The sequence below is a fragment of the Gopherus evgoodei genome, chromosome 1 (genome assembly GCF_007399415.2).
Source record: "Gopherus evgoodei ecotype Sinaloan lineage chromosome 1, rGopEvg1_v1.p, whole genome shotgun sequence".
Classification (NCBI taxonomy): Eukaryota; Metazoa; Chordata; order Testudines; family Testudinidae; genus Gopherus; species Gopherus evgoodei.
Window position 1 is genome coordinate 32,230,114 of NC_044322.1, and position 22,244 is coordinate 32,252,357.

Below are 22,244 nucleotides of genomic sequence, written 5' to 3' on the forward strand. Positions count from 1 at the left end.
AGTGAAGAAGTTAAACAAATACATATTTAAAAAAGAGATTGAAAATTATACTGAACATATTACTATGGGTGTGATCACATACCCTCATCTGAATTATTATAGAATTCTATTACACCTCTCTGTGGATTAACATGTACAAATTGGGCCCTGATTCTGCACATACTTATGTGCATGCTTAACTGTAAGCATGAAAGTAATCCCATTAAAATCAATGAAATTACTCACATGCTTAAAGGTAAGTAAGGACTTACACTTTTGCAGAACTGAAGTCTTGGTTATTCCACCTTCCTTCCCACACAAAAAGTTCAGCAGAAATTGAAAATATTGCAAAATATACAGAAAAATATTTAGTAGCATAGCAGGCTTTTCACATGACAAAGGACTGAAAATACTACGAATAGGGCTCGATCAAATTCACGGTCCATTTTGGTCAATTTCACAGTCATAGGATTTTTAAAATCATAAATGTCATGATTTCAGCTATTTAAATCTGAAATGTCATGGTGTTGTAATTGTAGGGCTCTTGACCCAAAAAGGAGTTGCGGGGGGAAGCCCTGCGGTACTGCTATCCTTACTTCTGCACTGCCGCTGATGGCAGCGCTGTCTTCAGAGCTGGGTAGCTGGATAGTGGTGGCTGCTGGCCGGGAGCCCAGCTCTGAAGGTAGAGCAGCCACCAGCAGCAGTGCAGAAGTAAGGATTGCATAGTATGGTATTGCCACTCTTACTTCTGCACCACTGCCTGCAGATCTAGGCCCTCAGTCAGCAACCACCACTCTCTGGCCACCCAGCTCCTAAGGTAGCAGTGCAGAAGTAAGAGTGGCATGGTATAGTATTGCCACCCTTAATTCTGTGATGCTGCTGGCAGGTTGTTGCCTTCAGAGCTGGGTGCCTGGCCAATGGCTGCTGCTCTCTAGCCACCCAGCTCTGAAGGCAGCGCAGAAGTAAAGGTGGCAATACACAGCTCTCCTAAAATAAACTTGTGACTCCCCTGCAACTCCATTTTGGGTCAGGAACACTAATCTGAGAAACGCTGGTCTCCCCCGTGAAATAGCATAGTGTAAAAGCACACAAAAGACCAGATTTCATGGGGGGAGACCAGATTTCATGGTCTGTGATGCGTTTTTCATGGCCATGAATTTGGTAGGGCCCTAACTGAATATTGTCAAAAAAAAGTTTTAGACTGCAAGCTGTAGATTGTATAGTCTTTGAGGAAAGGACAATTTTTTGTTCTGTGTTTGTACAATGCTTAGCACAATGGAATCCTGGTCCGTGACTGTGGTTACTAGGTGCTACCACAACACAAACAAACAAAAAAAACAACCAAGCAAATAAGTAAGATGTGGTGATAGTGTGTTTTCTATTTGTGTCTAAAGCGCAAAGCTCAATTTTAGGCACTACATAAATAACTATCCTGTCCCTTCACCTAAAAACAAAGGGAAAAAATTAAATCAAAGAGCAGTACATTGAGAAGAAAAAATAGAAAATACTTTTTTTTACACAGCATGTAGTCAACAAACAGAATGGAAATGCTGCACTTGGATTGTTGAAAGGACTGAATCATACTGTTTTACATTGGTAACATTTGCATTTAAGTAACATGAGAGAATGATATGGACAATAGTGGAAAAATCAAATACCACGGGTGGATAAGCCCCTCTCTTGTGTATAGTTTTGAACAATTTGCTACTTGTACTATGCCAAAAATGGTAGTTTGGGGTAAGGGGTGTGTTATATTCTATTCCTTGGGGGGGGGGGCATCCTGTAACCCCTATAGTCCTCATTTATATATAATTGTGATATTGCATATAAGGCAGGCCATGTGAGGTATCGGGGAGGTTATGATCTGCTGAAAGTCATTTTTCTATCTAAATATATATATCATTAATGCATATGAAGTTGTGAGAATTTATACTATGATTGTTACTAAAATATGCTGTGGGTTTGGGAAGCGCCCAGATTCTAGCTCCCCAGAGACAATGCCAAGAAAAGCAGCCAACACCCAGGCGAGTGTCAAACAACCATTAACAGCCATTGTCCAGCAAAGGTGCTACAACTCAATGACTCACCTGTATAAGGCCACAGCAGGGGAATTGCTCAACTTTGCCTGGGGACTCAGCAATGCCCACCAGACATGCCTGGACTTGTGTTCTCCAAGCATATGGGACTGAGGGTAAAAAAACCAAATGCACAGGGGCCATGCTTGGCCTTTCTTTTTTCCCCAATCTACACTGCAACTGGCAACAAGGACACTCAGAGAATACTGAAGACTTCAACAGAAGTGACTGGCCCAGGTTTCAAGGATGAAACCTGTGTACTATGAATTGCAATATCCAGTGGGATGAGAAAAACTGCTTAATCTAGATGTTGCCCAGTCTAATAGGATTGAGAGTTCAGACTGCGTGCTTATATTTTATTTTATTTTGGTAACTAACTCTGACTTTTTGTCCATTAGTTAAAATTTATCTTAAAATCTTAAGATCTATCTATCTTAAAATCTACCTGGAGAGTAAAGGGGGCATAGCAGTACCATGTTCCCACGATTGCATGCCTGGGATTCCATCACATACTCTTCTTGAGATATTTCTAAGACAGGACTTGTAATAAAATCTCTGTAAATACCCTTATACATGATCCCACAATTTAGCACAGGGGTCAGCAACCTTTCAGCAGTGCTGTGCCGAGTCTTCATTTATTCACTGTAATTTAAGGCTTTGCATGCTGGTAATACATTTTAACGTTTTTAGAAGTCTATAATATATAACTAAACTATTGCTGCATGTGAAGTAAATAAGGTTTTTTAAATGTTTAGGAAGCTTCATTTAAAATTAAATTAAAATGCAGAGCCTCCCAGACCGGTGGCCAGTACCCAGCAGTGTGAGTGCCACTGAAAACCAGCTCACATGCTGCCTTTAGCACATGTGCCATAGGTTTCATATCCCTGATTTAGCACGTGGCTTAATTTATTACATGGATATCTCTACCAGATATACAGTATGTATGTGTGTGAAGGATATGTATTGATACTATTTTTTATATAAATAATATTTTCAAAAATTAAATGAGGCACCATAAAGTCTTTAAATCATTTTGAAAGAGCTATCTACTTAAGGAACAGTACAAGGATAATTTAAAAAGTAAGCAAAGTCTGGATTTCAAATATCATAGCTGTTTTGCCTATCACTTATAATCACTTAAAAACTATCTGATGTGGTCATAGAATATCAGGGTTGGAAGAGACCTCAGGAGGTTATCTAGTCCAACCCCCTGCTCAAAGCAGGACCAACTCGAACTAAATTATCCCAGCCAGGGCTTTGTCAGTAAACTTCTTTTACTGTTTATCTTTGTGACATTGCACTCCATATGAGTTTATGAAAATATGCTAATGAGTGTGAATATAATGTAACTGGAATATGCGTCATGCAAAAGGTCTGTTGTCAGATATCATTACAAAGTTTATAATCTACTGAGTGTGGTCATCCTATTTGTATAAATGTATCATTCCTGTATCTGAAACTAGAAATATGAAATATAACTCTGAAGTCCTATTGTAATTATGCAAAGTGTGGGCCATTAATGGTGGTTTGGAATCTTGATGGCTCCCATCAACTAGGACAATTGGTTATAAATGGCTCTGTTTACTTGTAGGCTTTCCTATGAGTCAGGTCAGGAAGAATGGAGGCTTGGGGTCTCACAGGACATGTGACTGTGTCTCCTGGTACTGGAATCCATCTTAAACCTGGTGCTTTTCCATTTAGAAGGAGGGGTGGGAATCCAGAGAGAAAAGATTCTTGACTTGTGCCAAAGCTATATCAGGGGGTGGAACAGAACAAAGGGGGCTGGAGTCATGAGAAATCCCCTATCTACTACCTGAGCTGGAACAAGGACTGTACCAGGAGAAAGGACTGGGCTGAGACTAGAAAGGAGTCTAGTCTGTGAAAGAAGCTTATTGGAACATCTCTGAGGATGAGATTTACCTGTATTCAGTTTCTTAACTGTATAAGGCTTAATCTTGCATGTTTTGTTTTATTTTGCTTGGTAACTTACTTTGTTTTGTCTGTTATTAGTTGAAACCACTTAAATCCTACTTTTTATACTTTATGAAATCACTTTTGCTTATTAATTAACCCAGAGTAAGTAATTAAGACCTGGGGGAACAAAGAGTGGTGCATATCTCTCTATCAGTGTTATAGAGGGCAGGCAATTTATGAGTTTATAAGCTTTATTCAGAATAAAACAGATTTATTTGGGGGGTTGATCCCATTGGGAGCTGGGTGTCTGGGTGCTAGAGACAGAAGCACTCGTTAAGGCTTTTTCAGTTAAGTCTGCAGCTTTGGGGATGCGGCTTAGACTCTGGGTCTGTGTTGCAGCAGATTAGTGTATCTGGCTCAAGAAGGCAGGGTTCTGAAGGCCCAAACTGGCAGAGAAAACAGGCTCAGAGGTAGTCTCAGCACATCAGGTGACAGTCCCAAGGGGATCCCTGTGACTGAACCCATCACAATCTTTACCACCGAGTTTGCCTGAAGTGTTTGGTAAGGGTGCTGGCTCAGGTTTACAGCCACTGGTGTATATCCACTTTCCATTGAAGAAATGGTGAACAAATTAATAAATTTGTACTGCTCAGGATGAGCAGTGCAAGATGATATATTCCTGAGCTACAAAGCTGGGAGCTGGGGGGATTTGGCGCATGCCTTTTCTGTGTTTTTCATGAGTGGCTCTGGGAGCATTCATGCAATGTAGCTGGGTGTGGGAGCTCCACATGCTGTTGTGCTAAGTGATCACAGCTCCTGGAGGGGTTTGCTGCTTGTCACTAGAGACAGCCCAGGCTGGACAGTTAAGGAAGGCACAGTGGTCCCACAGTCCCAGACTGCACCCCGGGGATCCTGTCACAGGGAAAAGTTGCCTTTTTCTGAAAAATCTGTTGTTGACTGCTGCCAGAGGCGGGATATCAGACTAAATATATCGGATATAGCAAAACCTAGTAGATACAGGTAACATTTTCAAAAGCATCAAAGTTACTTAGAAACATTTGAAAATTTTACCCTATATCTATAGTTTATAAATCATTATTCATAGTTCACCGTTTTCTAAAAACCTACAGATATTAACACCCTATTCCCTATACCCTTCATCTTTTTGCTTTCTTTGTTATGTGTTGTCTAGTTCTAGGCCCTGATCCAGCAAAGGTATATGTGCAGTCTTATCCAGTTGATTTCAATGGTTCTACTGCCAACATGTAAAAAGATGCATACACATAAGTCCTTCCAGAACTGAGGTCTCAGATTGTCAATTCTACCGGGCAGGGTCCAGGTTATTTATTTGTCTGTATTTTCTATTTGTCTTTTGAGTGCTCAATGAAGAAATGACAATAGTAAATGGCTTACTTTCATCTAAACAAAGGGCTGACAAAAGGAGTAACAGAAGGTTCTTTTCTATTCTGCCTTTTTTTCACTGCATGCCTAAAAAAATAAAAACAGAGGAAAAAATCTAATTTATGCATTGGAATGAAGATAAAAGTCCCTCCAAAATAAGCTAAAAGGTCCTCTGTGTATCACAAAGCCTTTTATATAATTCCTTTTCCTGATCAAACACTGTATGACTTGAGCAGCTCAAAACCTGGCACAGACTCGTCTGGGTTTCCCCTCCTTGTTCAAACTCACTAAGTCTGAGAAGTGTGGAGATATTCACCAACTCAGAATTCTCTAAAAGCAATATTCTGAAACAGATCATTGCTGATAGGATGTGACTCCTGTAAACTGAATAGGGAGTGCCCCAGTCCACAAAACAGAACAATCGCCTAACTCTGTGACTTGTTACCTTTGTAATGGCTTCATGTTACAACAGGAAGAAATATCGGTACTCCTCCCTCCCCAGCTAGCCTATGAGGAATTACTGGAGTACTGCTTCCAGTTTTGATGTCCACACTTTAAAAAGGATGATGACAAATTGGAAAGGGTCCAGAAAAGAGCTACAGGTCTGGCAAACCTGTCTTATAGCAAGTTACGTATGGTGGACAAACCTCAGTATTGCTGCAAAATTATTATAACTTCCTTTTTATATTAAGTTGTTATGAACTTGTTTGCACTTTTACTGAACATTACAATAAAGCCACAAGTATGTTATAGTCAGGAAGCTTGACATTATAATAACACCTCTATATGCTTGAAGTTAGTTATGTTATAAGTGTTCACAGTGGTTAGAGAAATTCTAGGTTTTCACGTCTGTCACCAACAACAAGCAAATGTCAGGAAGGTAACCTCTCCTTATCCATAAACCATGTTTAAAAAGTGTTATATTAACTCAGAAAAGCTGCAGTTTAAATTTCAACTTGCCTTATCGTTTCTACTATTTTTCTTTCTGATATGTTTAAAAGATATATTGGATACTGAAATTTGTGCTTTGTACAAAATATCTGATAAAAGTTTAATTGATATAACAAATAGATTGTAACTCTAATGTCAAACCAACCTAATATCCTTCTTTGACAGGGTAACAATCCTAGCAGATAGAAGGGAAGTGGTAGATGTGATACATCTCGACTTTACTAAGGCTTTGATATTGTCTTACATGACCTGCTCAAAAACAAATTAGAAAAATACAGAGGGTTACAATAGATCACAAATTAAATATGAGTCAACAATGTAACACTGTTGCAAAGAAAGAAAACATTCTAGGATGAATTAGAATGAGTGTTGTAAGCAAGAGAAAGGAAGTAATTCTTAAACCCACCACTAATAAGACCTCAGCTCAGTATTGTACCCAGTTCTGGGCACCACACTTTGGGAAAGATATGAACAAACTCGAGAAAGTCCAGAGGAAAGCAATAGACATTATTAAAGTTCTAGAAAACATGACCTATGAGGAAAGATTAAACAAACCCATATTTTTTCAATCTGGAGAAGAAGACTGAGGAGGGACATGACAGTCTTCAAGTATGTAAAAGGTTGTCATAGAGGAGGGTGATAAATTGTTCTCCTTAACACTAAGGACAGGACAAGAAGTAGGAGGGTTAAATTGCAGCAAAGGAGATTTAGGAAAAACTTCCTGTCAGGGTAGTTAAGCACTGGAACAGATTATCTAGGAAGATTGTAGAATCTTCACCACTGGAGGTTTATAAAAACAGGTTAAACACCTATCAAAGGGGGTCTAGAATGGATAATACTTACTCCTGCCTCAGTGCAGGGGACTGAACTAGATTATCTATCAATGTCGCTTCCAGCCCTACATTTCTATGATTCTAAGGAGCTTGTGTCAATAGTACTGTTACCAACCCTCCAGGATTGTCCTGGAGTCTCCAGGAACTAAAGATTCATTTTTAATTAAAGATTATATCATGTAATGAAACATCCAAGACTACATCCTACCAAAATTGGCAGCCCTAGTCAAGAGACAATCCCCTAACAGGGTTTTATCTAGACTAGGACATCTCCATTTGTATAATATACACGTTTGATAATCCTTATCCTCAAGAAGGCAAACTATGTAAAATATATATGTTTTAGGAATAGCCCCAATTGTGAAAAGAAATGGAGGGTGTGAAAAATAAATCTGGGTAAACTCACAGAAAGAATTCGAGAAATATCCTGATTGAAATAAAATTTATAATTACTCTAAAACTTCATTCAAAAAAACGATGAGGAAAAACATGTGTAGCTGGAAAATTTTAAACCTTTTCTTTATTTCTTAAATACTAAAATAGAAAACACCTTTGTAAATGCATACTTGCAAATATGTCAGCTAATACAAAGCTCCTACTATCATTATGTTTGCAGTGTTGTAGCCATGTGATCCCAGGATATTAGAGAGACAAGATGGGTGAGGTAATATCTTTTACTGAACCAACTTCTGTTGGTAAAAGTTAAGCCTTCAAGCTACAGAGCTCTTCTTCAGGTCTGGGAAAGACACTCAGGAGTGTCACAGCTAAATACAAGATGGAACATATTGTTTAGTTCTGTTAGTTCAGGCTTTATCTACACTGGAACTTCATCGGCAAAACTTCTGCCTTTCAGGGGCCTTAAAAAAAACACACACACCCCTGAACAACAAAAGTTTTACCGACGGAAAGCATCAGTGTGTGAACAGTGCTTTGTAAGCAGGAGCACGCTCGTTGCAGGTGGCATGTTTTTGTCAGCACGAGAGCTCTCTCCTGCTGACAAACAGCAGCTACACTGTGCATCTTTTAGCAGCATGGCTATAGCAATGCAGCCATGTCGCTAAAAGCTGCGCACTGCAGACAAAGCCTTAGTTCAAGAGATATTATAAGAGACCATTCAAGGGGAAGTGGCTCATTAACACTCCTGCAGTGCTATGCACAACTCCCTCCACAACACACCTTTCAAGATCCATGAGTCCTATACATGCCTATCACAACATGTGCTGTACCTCACCCAGTGCACTGAATGCCCCAATAACAACTATGTGGGTGAAACGAGACAATCACTACACTATTGAATGAACTCACACAGAAAAATGGTAAAACAAGAATGCCATATTACCCATGGGTAAACACTTTTCCCAAAGTGATCACTCCATATCTGACCTATCAGTCCTCATCCTCAAATGGAACCTGCTCAACATTTTCAAAAGATGAGTCGAATTTTTATTCTTAACTTCACTAGACACTAAAAATAATGACCTTAATAAAGAGACTGTATTTATGGCTTATTACAACAATCTGTAACCCACTAAGAAGATGTCTACGTTATAATCTTAAATCTACCCTATGTTAGGTCGACTTACGGTCACAGCAGTAATTACTGCATGGACTGATGTCCAGATTACTCTCCTTCTGTCAGTGGTGCATGTCCTCATGAGGAGCACTTCCACCGACTGAAGAGGGATAGTGTGGGGGCTGAGAGCCAGGGCTCTCAGCTCCGTGCAGCTCTCCTCCAGGATCCCAACTGCCCCCTGGGCATCTCACCTTCCCTTGCCCAGCCAGAAGTGGTGGGAAAGCTACCTGGGGCTTCTCACTTCAAGCGAGGAGATCTGCGCTCAGAGTCCAGTCAACTGCTGTGCTCCTGCTGGGGAGTCAGGGTCCTGGGGGGCAGAAGGGCTCCCCACAGGAAGTGGAGATCCTGAGGGCAGCCCAAGCCAGGAGACCCAGCAGCAGCAGGGCTGGCAAACCGGGAGTCGGTTTTCTTGTCAATTTCACAGCTCCAGTGAACAGCCAACAGCCAATGTAAGGAACGTAGTGTCTACACAGATACTGCATTGCCCTAATTACACCTACATAAGCCCTATGCCATTGTAAGTGCCTAAATGGAAGCTGAGTTCATTTGAAAATCTGTCCACTTGTATCCACCACACTATCTCCAGGTCCTGGGAGAGTTAACCTACCTAAGAACACTTGCATCACTCAGCACAAAGGTAAACAAATATTCTTTGGTTTGGGGCTTGTTTTATGATAGAACAGCATCAGAGCTACCTATTTCAAGATTGGCATAAATCGTATTTGGCATCATTTATTGTAGTGTTTAATTACTACAGATTTCCCATATCTCTGCAGCATGAGAGACATGGAGAAGAGTATTGTTGTGTAGGATATATAAAGTAAATGGGAATCCTACAGTTAAACCCCTTCAGATAACACAACAAAACTGCATTCCTTGGAGAATAATTACATTGAATGGTGTCGTTTTCAGTATTATTACAATAAAATTGGAATGAAATTAATGATTAGACATAGGCATAATGTCAAACCAAGGCACTGGGAATTTCACCAATGTTTTAATACACAACCCTGTGACCGAGAATTTTCTGTATGGCATTTAAAGTACCTGCAATAACTCCACAGGCCGCATTTATAAATAATGTAGGATGAAATTCATCCCAATCCAGACCCAAACCACTTACATCCCAGTTAAGCCTTATTTTGGAGGGTTAAATGAATTTTCAGTAGTGCATAGTCCTTGAGCTGTTCGACTCTGAATAAATGCGCCCCTCCCATACACACACATCCCAATCTAAATTAATGCTCCTACCTTATCATTTTCAGAGCCAGAAGCCTCAAGTTTGGTCCGAATCACAAATGGTGTTGATAATCTCAGGAGGACTCGTTCAAATGTGGCACTGACCTTGGGGGAAACTATCTCAAAGCAGTCCTGGAATTTCAACATTTTGTGAGTGTCGCATCTGAGCTGCTTCCTAAGGCCTTCCCCAAGCTGGAGCACCAGCATGTTTGGATCGAACATCAGATGGAAGGGGAAAGCTCTGCAGAAGGTGCTGATGCTTATCCTCAGGTCTGAGGGAGACTGAGATGATCCGAGTGGAAGTGCTTTTGTGATATTTGCATTTTCACGTTCTTTGATAATAAAAGTAAGACAGCTGCAATTACCTGGGTTCGACCCCTCTGCGTACAGTTTATCATTCGTGACTTGTTCCACATCCACTTCCAAACGGTAGATCTTCTTTGCTGCCACCTTTATCATTCCCATCATTGCAAATCCAACAATATGATGAGGGTGAAAGTAGTGGAGCATGAGGTTGCCTTCGGGGAGCTCTTTGCATAGGAAAGAAGGGGATTCCAGAGTGACCTGTCTTCCAAATGAAGTTCTAATGTGCTCCAGCAAAGCATCAAAGCCATTGAAGAAGTCCTGCAGTGTGCCACCTACAGCGCGAAGAACTCTTTCATTCTCATCAAAGCAGATATTGAAGAATTCCTCCCCAAATTTTTCTTGCATCTCCTCAAACTTCAAACCTATAGGACAATGGTAAATATATGTCAACAATGTGGTGGGGTTATTGTTGTGCAATATCTTTCCTTTATAACCTGCTTTTGTTTGGGGCTTGCCCCAGCCACCAGACTATTTGTCATCCCCTATTCTAAAGGCTTCTTCATGAAGGATACCTGCTAGTGGGATTCCCATTTCCCCAAGACAAAAGCTACCAGATTTCATTTGGTCTCTGTGGGTGACCCTAAGACGTCTGCATCACATCTCATCATTCTGGACTGATTTTTTTTTTTCCTGTCCGTCTTCCTTCCTCACTCCCCCGTCCCATCTCCCTCTATAAGCTGCAGTTTGTGATTCATGCACTTTTACCTTTTCTCATTCTGGGTGAGACCCCAGAGGACTTACACTTTCCTCCTGCTTTATATCTCACACACTACCACATTATCTGACCACCCTTTGCAATGAGGATGACTAGACAGAACTTCCTTCAGAATCTTTTAGTACCACCTTTGAATTGGACAGTGGGATCACTACAGAACAACACAATAGTTCTCCTTCCCCGTCATTGTCTCTGCAACACTTCAAGTCCCCACTGAGTCAAAGACTGGGACAGGAAATTAAACCTAGGACTTCCACAGAACAATACGAAACCCACAACTGGCACTCAGATATACCATTTCTGGCTGCATTTACTCTGCAACCATGAAGTAAGACAGCCTCAGAGCCTGAAATACTTTTCCTGCACTGACCACTAGGAATTGCTAAAGAATAAGATGAAATAACCCCTTTCTCTGAATTGCTTGAATTTGAGAACATAGCTTGTGCAATGCTTCCAGGCTTAGCCACCTGGAAAAGCATTTATGTGGCAAAGGGTGAAGGGGCTAGTGAGTCATCCACCGCTAATGTACTAGATCTTTCCACGTTCCCATCACAGAAGCTCAAAAGGCTTGCATTTTTGAAAGGTGATGATACCAAACATCACATACAGGCAATAAAAAATGGCAGCAATAAAAAGATCCCAGGCTGACAATGTGCATCAAATGCTGCTTTAGTTTGCTAGTGACTATCTTAGAAAAGTGACTATCTTAGAAAATTCCATTTTAAGATGATGACTAAACATTTTCATCTCTACTATTTTCTAGGTATGCTCTTTTAAGTATCATTTGCATTTAATCACTATATCAAATGCTGGAGTTACAATGTGTATAGCATGTGTGTGTCTAGTTGCCAGATGTTGTAGGATAATTTTCATGTGAATTATTAGAATATATACCCAGTGTAAGAGTGTGCAGAGAAAATAAATTCAACGAACAAAAAAAAAAAAGTCTTCTAGTGCATCATTTTTATTAAATGTAACACATACTAGTTAAATCCATGACAGCTGGTCCTAATTATTCCAATAGAAATGAAGGACAAAGTCATTTATTTCCTAAGGGTACAAATCAGATCTTCATTATAATACATATTCAACATGTCTTATGCTATCTTCAGTAAAATACCAGTGGATCTCTGAAGACTGTTACATCATTTGTTTGGATAGCTCATAGGCTTCTGAGCTTGGAAGAATCATGTAATTAAAATAGTTTCATGCCCAAAGACATGAGAACAGCAGAAGTTATTAATCTATTGTTTGCAGAACAAAACTTTGATAATAATCTCAAAGCAGTATTTGAATAAGTACATGGCTATAATTATAGCTACTAGAGCCCTGCAAATTACTGATTTTTTGATTTGCTGGAAATTCTGAAAGTTAACCAAAAGCTCATTTCAGATTCACCCAAAATTGAAGTTTTTCAAAGTTTTCAGCAAATCAAAAAGTTTAAAAAAAAAAAAGCATTGTGGAGCAAATAAAATATGTTTGACTCAGAATGAAGCTATTTCTATTTTAGACTTCTTTAAAAAAATAACTGAAGGGAATATAGAAACAAAAATTCTTTTAAAAAGCTAAAAAATGAAATGTTTCTTTTTAAAAATGTTAAAACGAAAAATTTCAACTTTTTCAGCTTTTTTTGTCCAGCAAAATGTGGCAGAAGCCAATACAAATTAACAAAACATTTTGGTGTCACTAAGAAAGTTTCAGACAAAAATTTTTGCCCAATTCTACTGATGTTTGGTATTTACACAGTACCCTTCATCCAAACTGATTTACAAACTATATGTAGTGATCTTTTTACCCACATCCAGGATGTGACATGCTGAGTTTAAAAACTCTTAACACTGCACAACAACTCAAGACAGAACATGAGGAAAAATAACTTAAGCAGGAAAATTAACAGGATACATTTTGATAAGCAGCAGAATATAATTATTCATATTGGCATTTGGCCAGAATACCTGGGTTGAAAGCCCTCTTTTATAACTACAAATGGTAAGAACTGTGATTTTATGGATAATCCAAAAGAGATGACCTCCAGTAGTACAATACCTCCTAGTAGAGGAAAGGCTGTCAGTTACTGAATCACCACCATTGCTTTTGCAGAACACAAGACTCTATCTTCCAGGCAAGTACCAACCCCAACCAATAGGGGTTATTTTATGAAATTAGGTTCAGTAATATGGCCACAGGATACGCCATTGACTTTTTTAACATTTTAGGTGTTAATTAGTGGAGTTGCACCGGCTCCACTGGAGTATTATAGCAGTGAATCAGTCATAGAAAAACAGAAGTGGCCACACTGGATCAGACCAGTGGTTTTTCTAATTCAGAATTTTGTCTGACCAGATGCTTTAGAGAAGGGTGAAAGAAACCCTGAAGGAAGCAGGTATGGGATATCCCTTCCACAAGGGAAGTTTCTTCCTAATCCCCAGGAGTTAGAAGCTAATTTATGCCCTGAAGCATGAGGGTTTATATCCTGTTCAATTTTTATTTTATTTTTTTTTTTATAATTTACTATTGTAACTCAGAGAAACAAGGTGGTTGAGGTAATATATTTTATTGGACCAACTTCTATTGGTGAAAGACATGCTTTTGAGCTACACAGAGCTCTTCTTCAGATCACACAAATTGTATTGTAACTCTGGATGTTCTCATTATCAAAAAATAATTATCCCATTTTCAGTCATACTAAGCTCTTAGCCTTGGTGCTATCTGGTGGCACGGAGTTCCACAGCCTATTTGTGCCTTGTATGATCAAGTATTTTCTTTTACTACTTTTAACTCTATCAGTTTTCTGTTTTGCTGAACATTCCCTTGCTCTTGCAATCCACCTCCATCTCTATAAAGTTCATTCTTTTGTTTCTCTTTATCTCATCTCCTCCTTCATTTCCTGTATAAAGAGTCTTAGTTATTTTCACTCTCTTTTAAATGCAATATTTTTCCCCAGGCCTGTTAAATATGTTTAAGTATAAAAAAGGAAATACAACCACCACCGTTAGATGCACAGAAATTGCCATACCAGATCAAATCAGTGGTCGATCTGCCAAGGCATTCTGTCTCAATGGTGGCTAGTACCAGATGCTTCAGAGAAACTGTATAATCTAATGGCTAATTATGCAACAACAAGCTTTGGGTGAAGCTTCTCCCTAACTGCAGTAATTAGTGGTTGGCTAATATCCCAAAATAAGAGGATAGTAGTAGGCAGAAGCGTAGCGAGCGCCCTCCGTACCCTCTGACCGGAGGGGGCCCCGCAAGGAAGGGGGCCACTAAAAGTGGCAAAAAAAATGTAAGGTATAACTCGGTAAGTGACATTTATTGACGCTATTGCACAGTCCATGTCGGTTTTACTGACAAAACCGTGAAGTCATTATGATACATCATAATGCTATTGGCTACATCAGTTGTCTGTCGGTCAGTTTCGAATTTTAGTTGGACCCATTCAAAGAATGTGTATTTGCGTTCATAATGGCGGTCGGCGGATAAATATTATTAATTTAGTTGTTTGTTTAATTTTTTATCGTTTCCAACGCAGAAGAGTGCTTTGTGATGTCTAAGAGAATGTATAAGAGTGGAGCTAGTAAACGAAAGGCAGCAAAAGATGCCGAGAAGGAACTTTAGAAAATTCCAAAGTTGTCAACGTATTTTGCGCTGCAATCCAACATACAGGTACAGGCACGTGAAACGGACAGCACTAGCAGCGACGAATCATATCCAGAAGTATCCAGAAGTGCTTCAAGTGAGGTTGAAGGTGAAGCCAGTTGTTCTACCAAACAAACTGACAGATATTCCAGCTGCTGCCGGGAAAGAAGTATCTGAATCTGAACCACTGACTGATGATCCAGGAGATTGGCAGTCTATAATATCAGACAGGCAAGTGTGTGACATTGTTGCACGTGGCCCACCGCAGCAGAATGAAAGTTATGAATTTCCATTTAACGAGGAAAGACGGAGGTTCACAAGCACTCATTTCTATCGAACCATGGCAAATGGCGAGAAAATAAGACGTTCATGGTTAATGTACTGAGTTCAGAAAGATGCCATTTTTTGTTTTTGTTGTAAATTATTTGGCACTGGCGACATACTGCTACATTGTGGAACATCTGCTTGGAAAGCACTGTCAAAAAGACTTCAGCAGCATGAAACAGGCAAAGGTCATCAAGACTGTATGGTGAAATGGTTTGACCTTCGGTCAGGCATAGTAAACCATACATCTATTGACCAACTCGAATTGCAGGCTTTTCTGAAAGAAAGAGATTTCTGGAGAAATGTTGTCAAACACATGGTTGATGTCGTCGTTTTCTTGTCCGAAAGAAACTTGGCATTTCGAGGAAGTAATGAAAAGCTCGGCGATCCTTCGAATGGCAACTTTTTGGGACTGTTTGAATTGCTTGCAAAGTATGATACTGTCCTCAGTGAACTTTTACAGAGGATTAAGAAGGCAGAGACACATGTTCAGTACCTCAGTCCACAGATCCAAAACGAGCTGATTCAACTTGTTGCCAGTAACATTCAAGAGGCCAACATAGCGCAGCTTAAAAAAGCAAAATATTATTCAGTTATTTTGGACTGTACTCCCGACGTGTCACATGAAGAACAGATGTCTGTGGTGTTACGCTTTGTTGAATGCAACGGTGAAGATGGTGTCAATATTCGTGAAGCGTTTGTTGGTTTTCTTAATGTTCATGATACAACTGGTGAGGGCTTATTGGAAGCGTTTCTTGAAAAGGCAAATAACTTAGGAATAGACATTGCTGACATGAGAGGCCAAGCTTATGATAACAGCACAAATATGAGAGGAAAGAATAAAGGAGTTCAAGCCCGCATGCTAGAAATAAATGACCGTGCCTTGTATGTACCATGTGGAGATCACACTTGGAATCTTGTGATCTCAGATGCAGCAAAGTCATTGAAATATGCCGTTGACTTTTTTGGTCTGATTAACAGAATATACGTTATCTTTTCTTCTTCACCTTCACGTTGGAATATACTTCAAGAACATATGCCAATATCTGTTAAAGGGTTATCGGACACTCGTTGGGAGTCGAGAATTGATGCTGTGAAGCCATTGCGTTATCACCTTGAAGAATTGTGCAATGCTTTGTCATCTTTGCGAGAATATGCGCTCGAAAAGAAAGATGGCAATACAGCAACAGAAGCCGGTGTGCTTTTAGACCATGTTACTATGTGGCCTTTTGTTCTGACTGTGTACACATGGTACGATATACTATTTCACGTCAATAAAACCAGCAAATTAATTCAGTCACCAGATGTGTCAATTGACATACTGCAGGCAGAAGTCGGTGCTACAATGAAGTTTTTGGAAGACTATCGAAATACAGGATATAACTCTGTGGTCACAAATGCACGTGAAATAGCAGAGCATATGGGTATTGAGCAGGTGTCTCCAGAAACCAGGGTGTGACGTAAGAAGAGAATGTTTGATTACGAATGTGCTGATGATTCGAGTCGTCTTTCTGCTGAAGAAAAATTCAAATCGCAGTTCTTTCTTGTTCTCACTGATCAGGCCATATCTTCTGTTTCGTCGCGATTTGACCAACTCGTGGAGTGGTATAAGTTGTTTGGATTTCTGTACAACGCTAACAGCCTGAAGCAGTGCCACAGAGAAAATGAACTGGAGAATCACAGCAAAAATTTTGAAAGAAAAATGGGGAGACGTTGATGCCAACGAACTCATAATGGAATTGAATCGTTTTATTTATGTCATCGAGAAAGAGAGAGGACTTGTCACGGCAAACAATTTTTTAACGTACATATACAAGAACAGCCGTCAGGAGATATATCCGAATCTTTGCATTTGCATCAGAATTCTTCTGACCACACCAGTTACTGTCGCTGGTGCTGAAAGGAGCTTCAGCAAAATTAAACTGATCAAGAATATCCTGCGCTCAACAATAAGAGATGACAGGCTTTCTGCGCTTGCAGTTTTCTCAATCGAAAACAAGATTGCCAGATCTCTGGACTATGACGCATTGATTAACCAATTTGCGGAGAACAAGGCTCGAAAGAAGTGCTTTGCGTAAATACGGAATACATGTACACTATAGGCCTATGTATACATAATATGAACCCTGTATATTGTATAAAATAAATACCGCATTCCAGTTTCTGCATTGTAAGGGGCCCCGGACATATGTTCAGAGGGGGCCACGTTCTTTGTTGCTACGGCCCTGGTAGTAGGTCTGTGGATATTTTTATTATTAATATAAAAGACTGATTTAATAAAAATTCCTTCTAAACATTTTTTCTCAGCATCTAAGTTATAATATTTTGAGAGTCCTACAGGTTAATTATACGTTATATCAATAAGTATCTACATTAGTCGTAGCCATTCAATTAAACTAAGTATTCCTCATTCTTTTTCTTCTATTTCGAGAATCTTTTCTCTCTCTTCTCATAGTCTTTCTGGTGATTCTTCATTTTTATCATCTTTCTTTGATCCTTTTACATTTCTGCTACAATATTTTTGCAGGGGAACGTCCAAAATTGAACACAGTGTTTGGGGTTTGAGTGTACCATCTATTTATGTAAAGTCATGATCAGATCTTCAGTATTATTCTGTCCCTTTCTGAATATAATCTAACATAAAAGAAATTGCAGCATACAAGCAGTTCAGAATAAATAAGAAGGTGAAATATGTGATCAAAACAACAAAATACCCTGGGACTGAGCCACAGATCATTCCGAAGCAACTATAACCCATCCAATTATTCCTGTAGAGTGAACCAAGGAGACAACAGCAGCCAATAGTACATGTTCCATTGCATCCAATTCCCTTGGTATATATTAACACATACTATCTGGGATATCCCTTAAGAGAATTGAAGTGTCATCTAGTGAATGGTAGAGGTGAGATACAATTTGCAGTTCTAACATTCATATCATGAACAAAAGACTAGGTTCTGTCCCTGTGGGTGTAACAAAAGTTTCCTCAATGAAGTAGATTTACGGTAAATATTTAGTCTTCCCTTCATAACACAACTCTCTTCTGCTTTTATCTGATGGTGGTTTAGGCAGAAATTGAAGACTCCAGGACACCATTTAAAAACAATAGGAAAAACTAATATTTTAACCAATATTCACTCTCTCATTAAAACTGATTCTGATGGGTGTAATACACACCCAAGTGCTTATTAGCTGATCAATTGGAATCTAAATGACAGTATGACCTATATCTAATTAGTTTGTGAAGTACTTTGGCATACCTTGAGTATAAAGAGAAATTCTGTATCAAATGGAGGAAGCTGGACAATAGTTTTTATATGGTCATTTTTATTGGCTGCATATAACCATAGTAAAAGCATTTTATATCTTTACAAACAGCTTTGACACTGCTGTAAAACTGTACTACAACTTACTTTGTAGAGCTATATATATTACCTAGATATCTTGTACAATTTAATAAATGAAAAAATGAAATTTACATAAATAGAAAAGGTTGGTTAAAAAGTTTCACCCACATGTGCTTACCTGTAATATTGGTTTTACCTGTGTTTCTAATGAAAATAATATTTTTTAATAATGTTTAAAATGCAGTTCTAAATCTAACAAGTGACTAAAAATAACATCATGATCAATGCATCTCAGTGAGTTCCAGGCTACAAGCAAAAAGATTTTCCCCACCCCACACACTACCAGCTCTGGAAACTCAACTTGACATTCTAGAAATAAACTCAGTTATTTTATTCCCACACAGCATTTTCAGTAACAGAGGTTCTGCAAGCCAAAGTTGGGTCTTTGCAACACCAGGGCAACTCCATGATCTTCAGCGTATGCTCTCATTCATACATGGGGAAGCCTATTGCTTAAAAACAAGTGTAACTGACTGGAACTTCAGAACAGTGTGTTGATAATGCTCAGACATTAATAGAATCCAGTTCATTCGCTTTCAGCTGTGTTGCCTCTGCAGGGCAAATAGGAATACGCAAACAAACTTATTTTTGTCATTTCATTAAGCAAATATGGCTCTAAATATATAAAGAGAATTCATCTGCAGGCTTAAAGTTAACAGCTTTTGTGTCATACTTTACCAAAATCCCAAAAGGCTTCTCACTTTTCCTCGAATATATAAAATGTCTTGTATTTTATTTACTGACCTTTGACAAGTTGTTACGTATATCACAACCTTTAACTACTCTTAACTATTGGCAGTTTCCATTATTCTTTTAGTTACCAAGAAATTTTTATGTATCAACTCCAATTCCATTGCTACAGTTTGTTCAATTTACTACTGCCATTATTAAATGCTTATATTATAGTAGCACTTAGAGTCTCTGATTTGGATTGGGGTTCCAGTATTTTAGGCACTGTACAAAAGTATCAGTAGACAGAGATTACCTTGAAGAGTTTGCAGTTTGAGATCAATTGTTATAGCCATATGCACATTTCTGATATAGAGTTGCTAATTTCAGCAATTACATTAATTCAGTAATTACGTAAATAATTTTGTCTATTTTACTTATATATTAGTGTGGTGCATCATCTGCACAATTATGGGAGCTCTGTACAGAGTCTGAACGCAGGAGCAAGCCCCATCTGTTTCTAAAACAAATTGATTTTGACACACCTCTGCCATTTGATATCTGTTTCCCTTTAGACCCCTTGCAACCTTTTTTAACAATTTTAACTCAGTTAGGATTTGCTTCCTGAGGTCCATCCAGTTCTTAGCACAAGGAAGATGATACTGACGGCATATAAAGTGTTTTGAGTGCATGAAGTTATTAACTTAAAATTGACTCACCAGTCCATTATTTAACCTTCCCCAACAATACAAAAACAAGAGGATACTCAATAAAATTAAAAGTCAGTAAATTTAGAACAAATAGGAGGTGGTATTTACAATGTATCAAATTTGCACATCACAGAGGAGTCATTGACTCATGCTGTGAACTTTTTTTAAGAATATAATTACAGTGGATTTTTAGTTGCTTATTTTTTTTATTTAAGATAAACAGAATTGTTGGCAGTACAAATTATTTCCAGGTCCTTTGCTTGAGGCTTTTTTTGGTCATTACATAGTGCAGATAACTTCTAGCAAGATCAGGTGCTCATACAGCATGTCTAGTGTAGATCAGTGGCTCTCAACCTTTCCAGACTACTGTTCCCTTTCAGGAGTCTGATTTGTCTTGCGTACCCCCAAGTTTCACTTCACTTAAAAACTACTTGCTTACAAAATCAGACATAAAAATATAAGTGTCACAGCAGACTGTTACTGAAACATTACTGACTTTCTCATTTTTACCATATAATTATAAAATAAATTAATTGGAATATAAATATTGTACTTGCACTTCAGGGTATAGCATATAGAGCAGTATAAACAAGTCATTGTCTGTATGAAATTTTAGTTTGTAAGTACCTTATTGTGCTTTTTATGTGGCCTGTGGTAAAACGAAGCAAATACCTAGATGAGTTGATGTACTCCCTAGAAGATTTCTGCATGTCCCCCAAGGGCACATGTATCCCTGGTTGAGAACTACTGGTGTAGATGTTCCACAGTGTAAATAAGCAGTAAAGTTTTCAAAGATGCAAATGTAAGCAAGATGCCCAACTCCCATTAAAAGCCAACAGGATCTGGTCCCCTGTCATTTCTCTCTCAATAAAAGGCTGCACAAAAATACTCATTTTTACTTGGCAAGTATTCACATTTGAAAACAGATTTTTGCAAATGTTCATTAATTTGATCCAAGGTTAAATTTCATCACTTCCAACAGCCAACACAGCTCTTCATGGTGGCGACATTCCACCCATTTAGAAAAGTTGCTAATATGTTCCAAGAAAAATATTGTCAACTTCCAATGCAAAAATATATTTTGTTTGCAGAAACAGCCTTTCATTTTTGCAAAGAACTGAAGAGATAGTGAAAACTTTTCCTCTTTCACAAAACCCACAATAACTGTGTGATGGGAGTGGAGGGGAGTTGTTCTTCATTGTGTTCATACACAATAAAAATATTTTTGCGTAACTTTCTATACAGACAGTAGTTAGGGTGTGAGAAATAAGGTGAAGTGTAACAGTTCAGAAATTTTTACAGGAGTGCTAGTCAAATAAGAGAATTAGGTACTTCCCCATTGTATAACACACAACTTCAGCACAGTCTCCTTGGAATGTTTGCCCAGTGACCATCTTTTTGTTCTGTGTTTATACAGCACCTAGCGCAATGAGATACTGCTCCATGACTAGAGGTGTAATTCAAGGTGTTATGGTCATACAAATAAAAAATAATACTAATAATCACCTCTGAGAAAAACATGGCAGCAGAAGACAGGATGTTCTCAGTAGCAAGACTGTGCTGCTGAAAATCACTTCGTCAGGTAGAATGTGTCCACTTTTGGAGCACAGAGTAAAACAAGCTCTTGATCCACATTTTCCAGTTGCTACAGATTTAAATTCCCGCTATCCCCTTCTCTGATTCTTTCAGGTTAGCAAATTCAGTGCTGTAGTGAGTCATACGGTGCATTGCTGTATTTTGGAGATACGTTTGCTCTTAATCTAAGCCACATAAAATTATTTATTTGTATTAAAATAGTGGCTAGCAGTGCCAGATGAGACCTGGGCCCAGGTGCTCTAGGGCAAATAGTATGAGAAAATCCTGCCTCAAGGAACTTACACTCCACATAGACAGGACAGACAGGTATTAGAGGGTTAAAGATTAAAGAAAGGAAGTATTATCCCCATTTTACAGATGGGGAATTGAAGCACAGAGAGATTCAGTGACATGCTCAAAGTCAAACGAGAAATTGGTCATGGACATTTAAAACATTTCCCAAGATACAGTCAGCTTTAGCCACAGGGCCATTCCATTCTCCCTAATGTACCCAGATATTAGGTGACAGACACCTAATAAATAAATGAAGTAATCATCATCATCATCACTATATGCTATGTTTGTTTCCTTTTATTCTCTGTATCAGGAACTCCTATCAAAACAGAGCTCTTGATGTTTATGTTAATTCTGTTTTGACTTCTTGTGACTCTTCAAATGGCAAGCAATTTTGTGCAACAAGGATGCTATTCCAGAAGATTCTAAGGGACATCAGTTGGTCCTATGTCTTATTATGCCATCATAGCTCCTCAGAGGACTGAACAGAAGATAAACTAAAAAGAAGATAAAACTTAATTATATGATGACGATGACAGACCTCACTATTGGCTTTAAATTTATTTTAAAAAATAATTCAAAG

At 38.7% G+C, this 22,244-nt stretch overlaps 1 protein-coding gene across 1 annotated transcript in view; it reads right to left on the bottom strand.

Moving 5' to 3' along the window:
• Window positions 1–22,244, bottom strand: part of GUCY1A2 (guanylate cyclase 1 soluble subunit alpha 2) — a 285,190-nt gene that overhangs the window by 232,698 nt on the left and 30,248 nt on the right. The window contains exon 4 of the mRNA XM_030560712.1: window positions 9,978–10,693. Within this exon, the coding sequence (XP_030416572.1) occupies window positions 9,978–10,693 (716 nt within the window). The remainder of the gene's footprint in view (window positions 1–9,977; window positions 10,694–22,244) is intronic.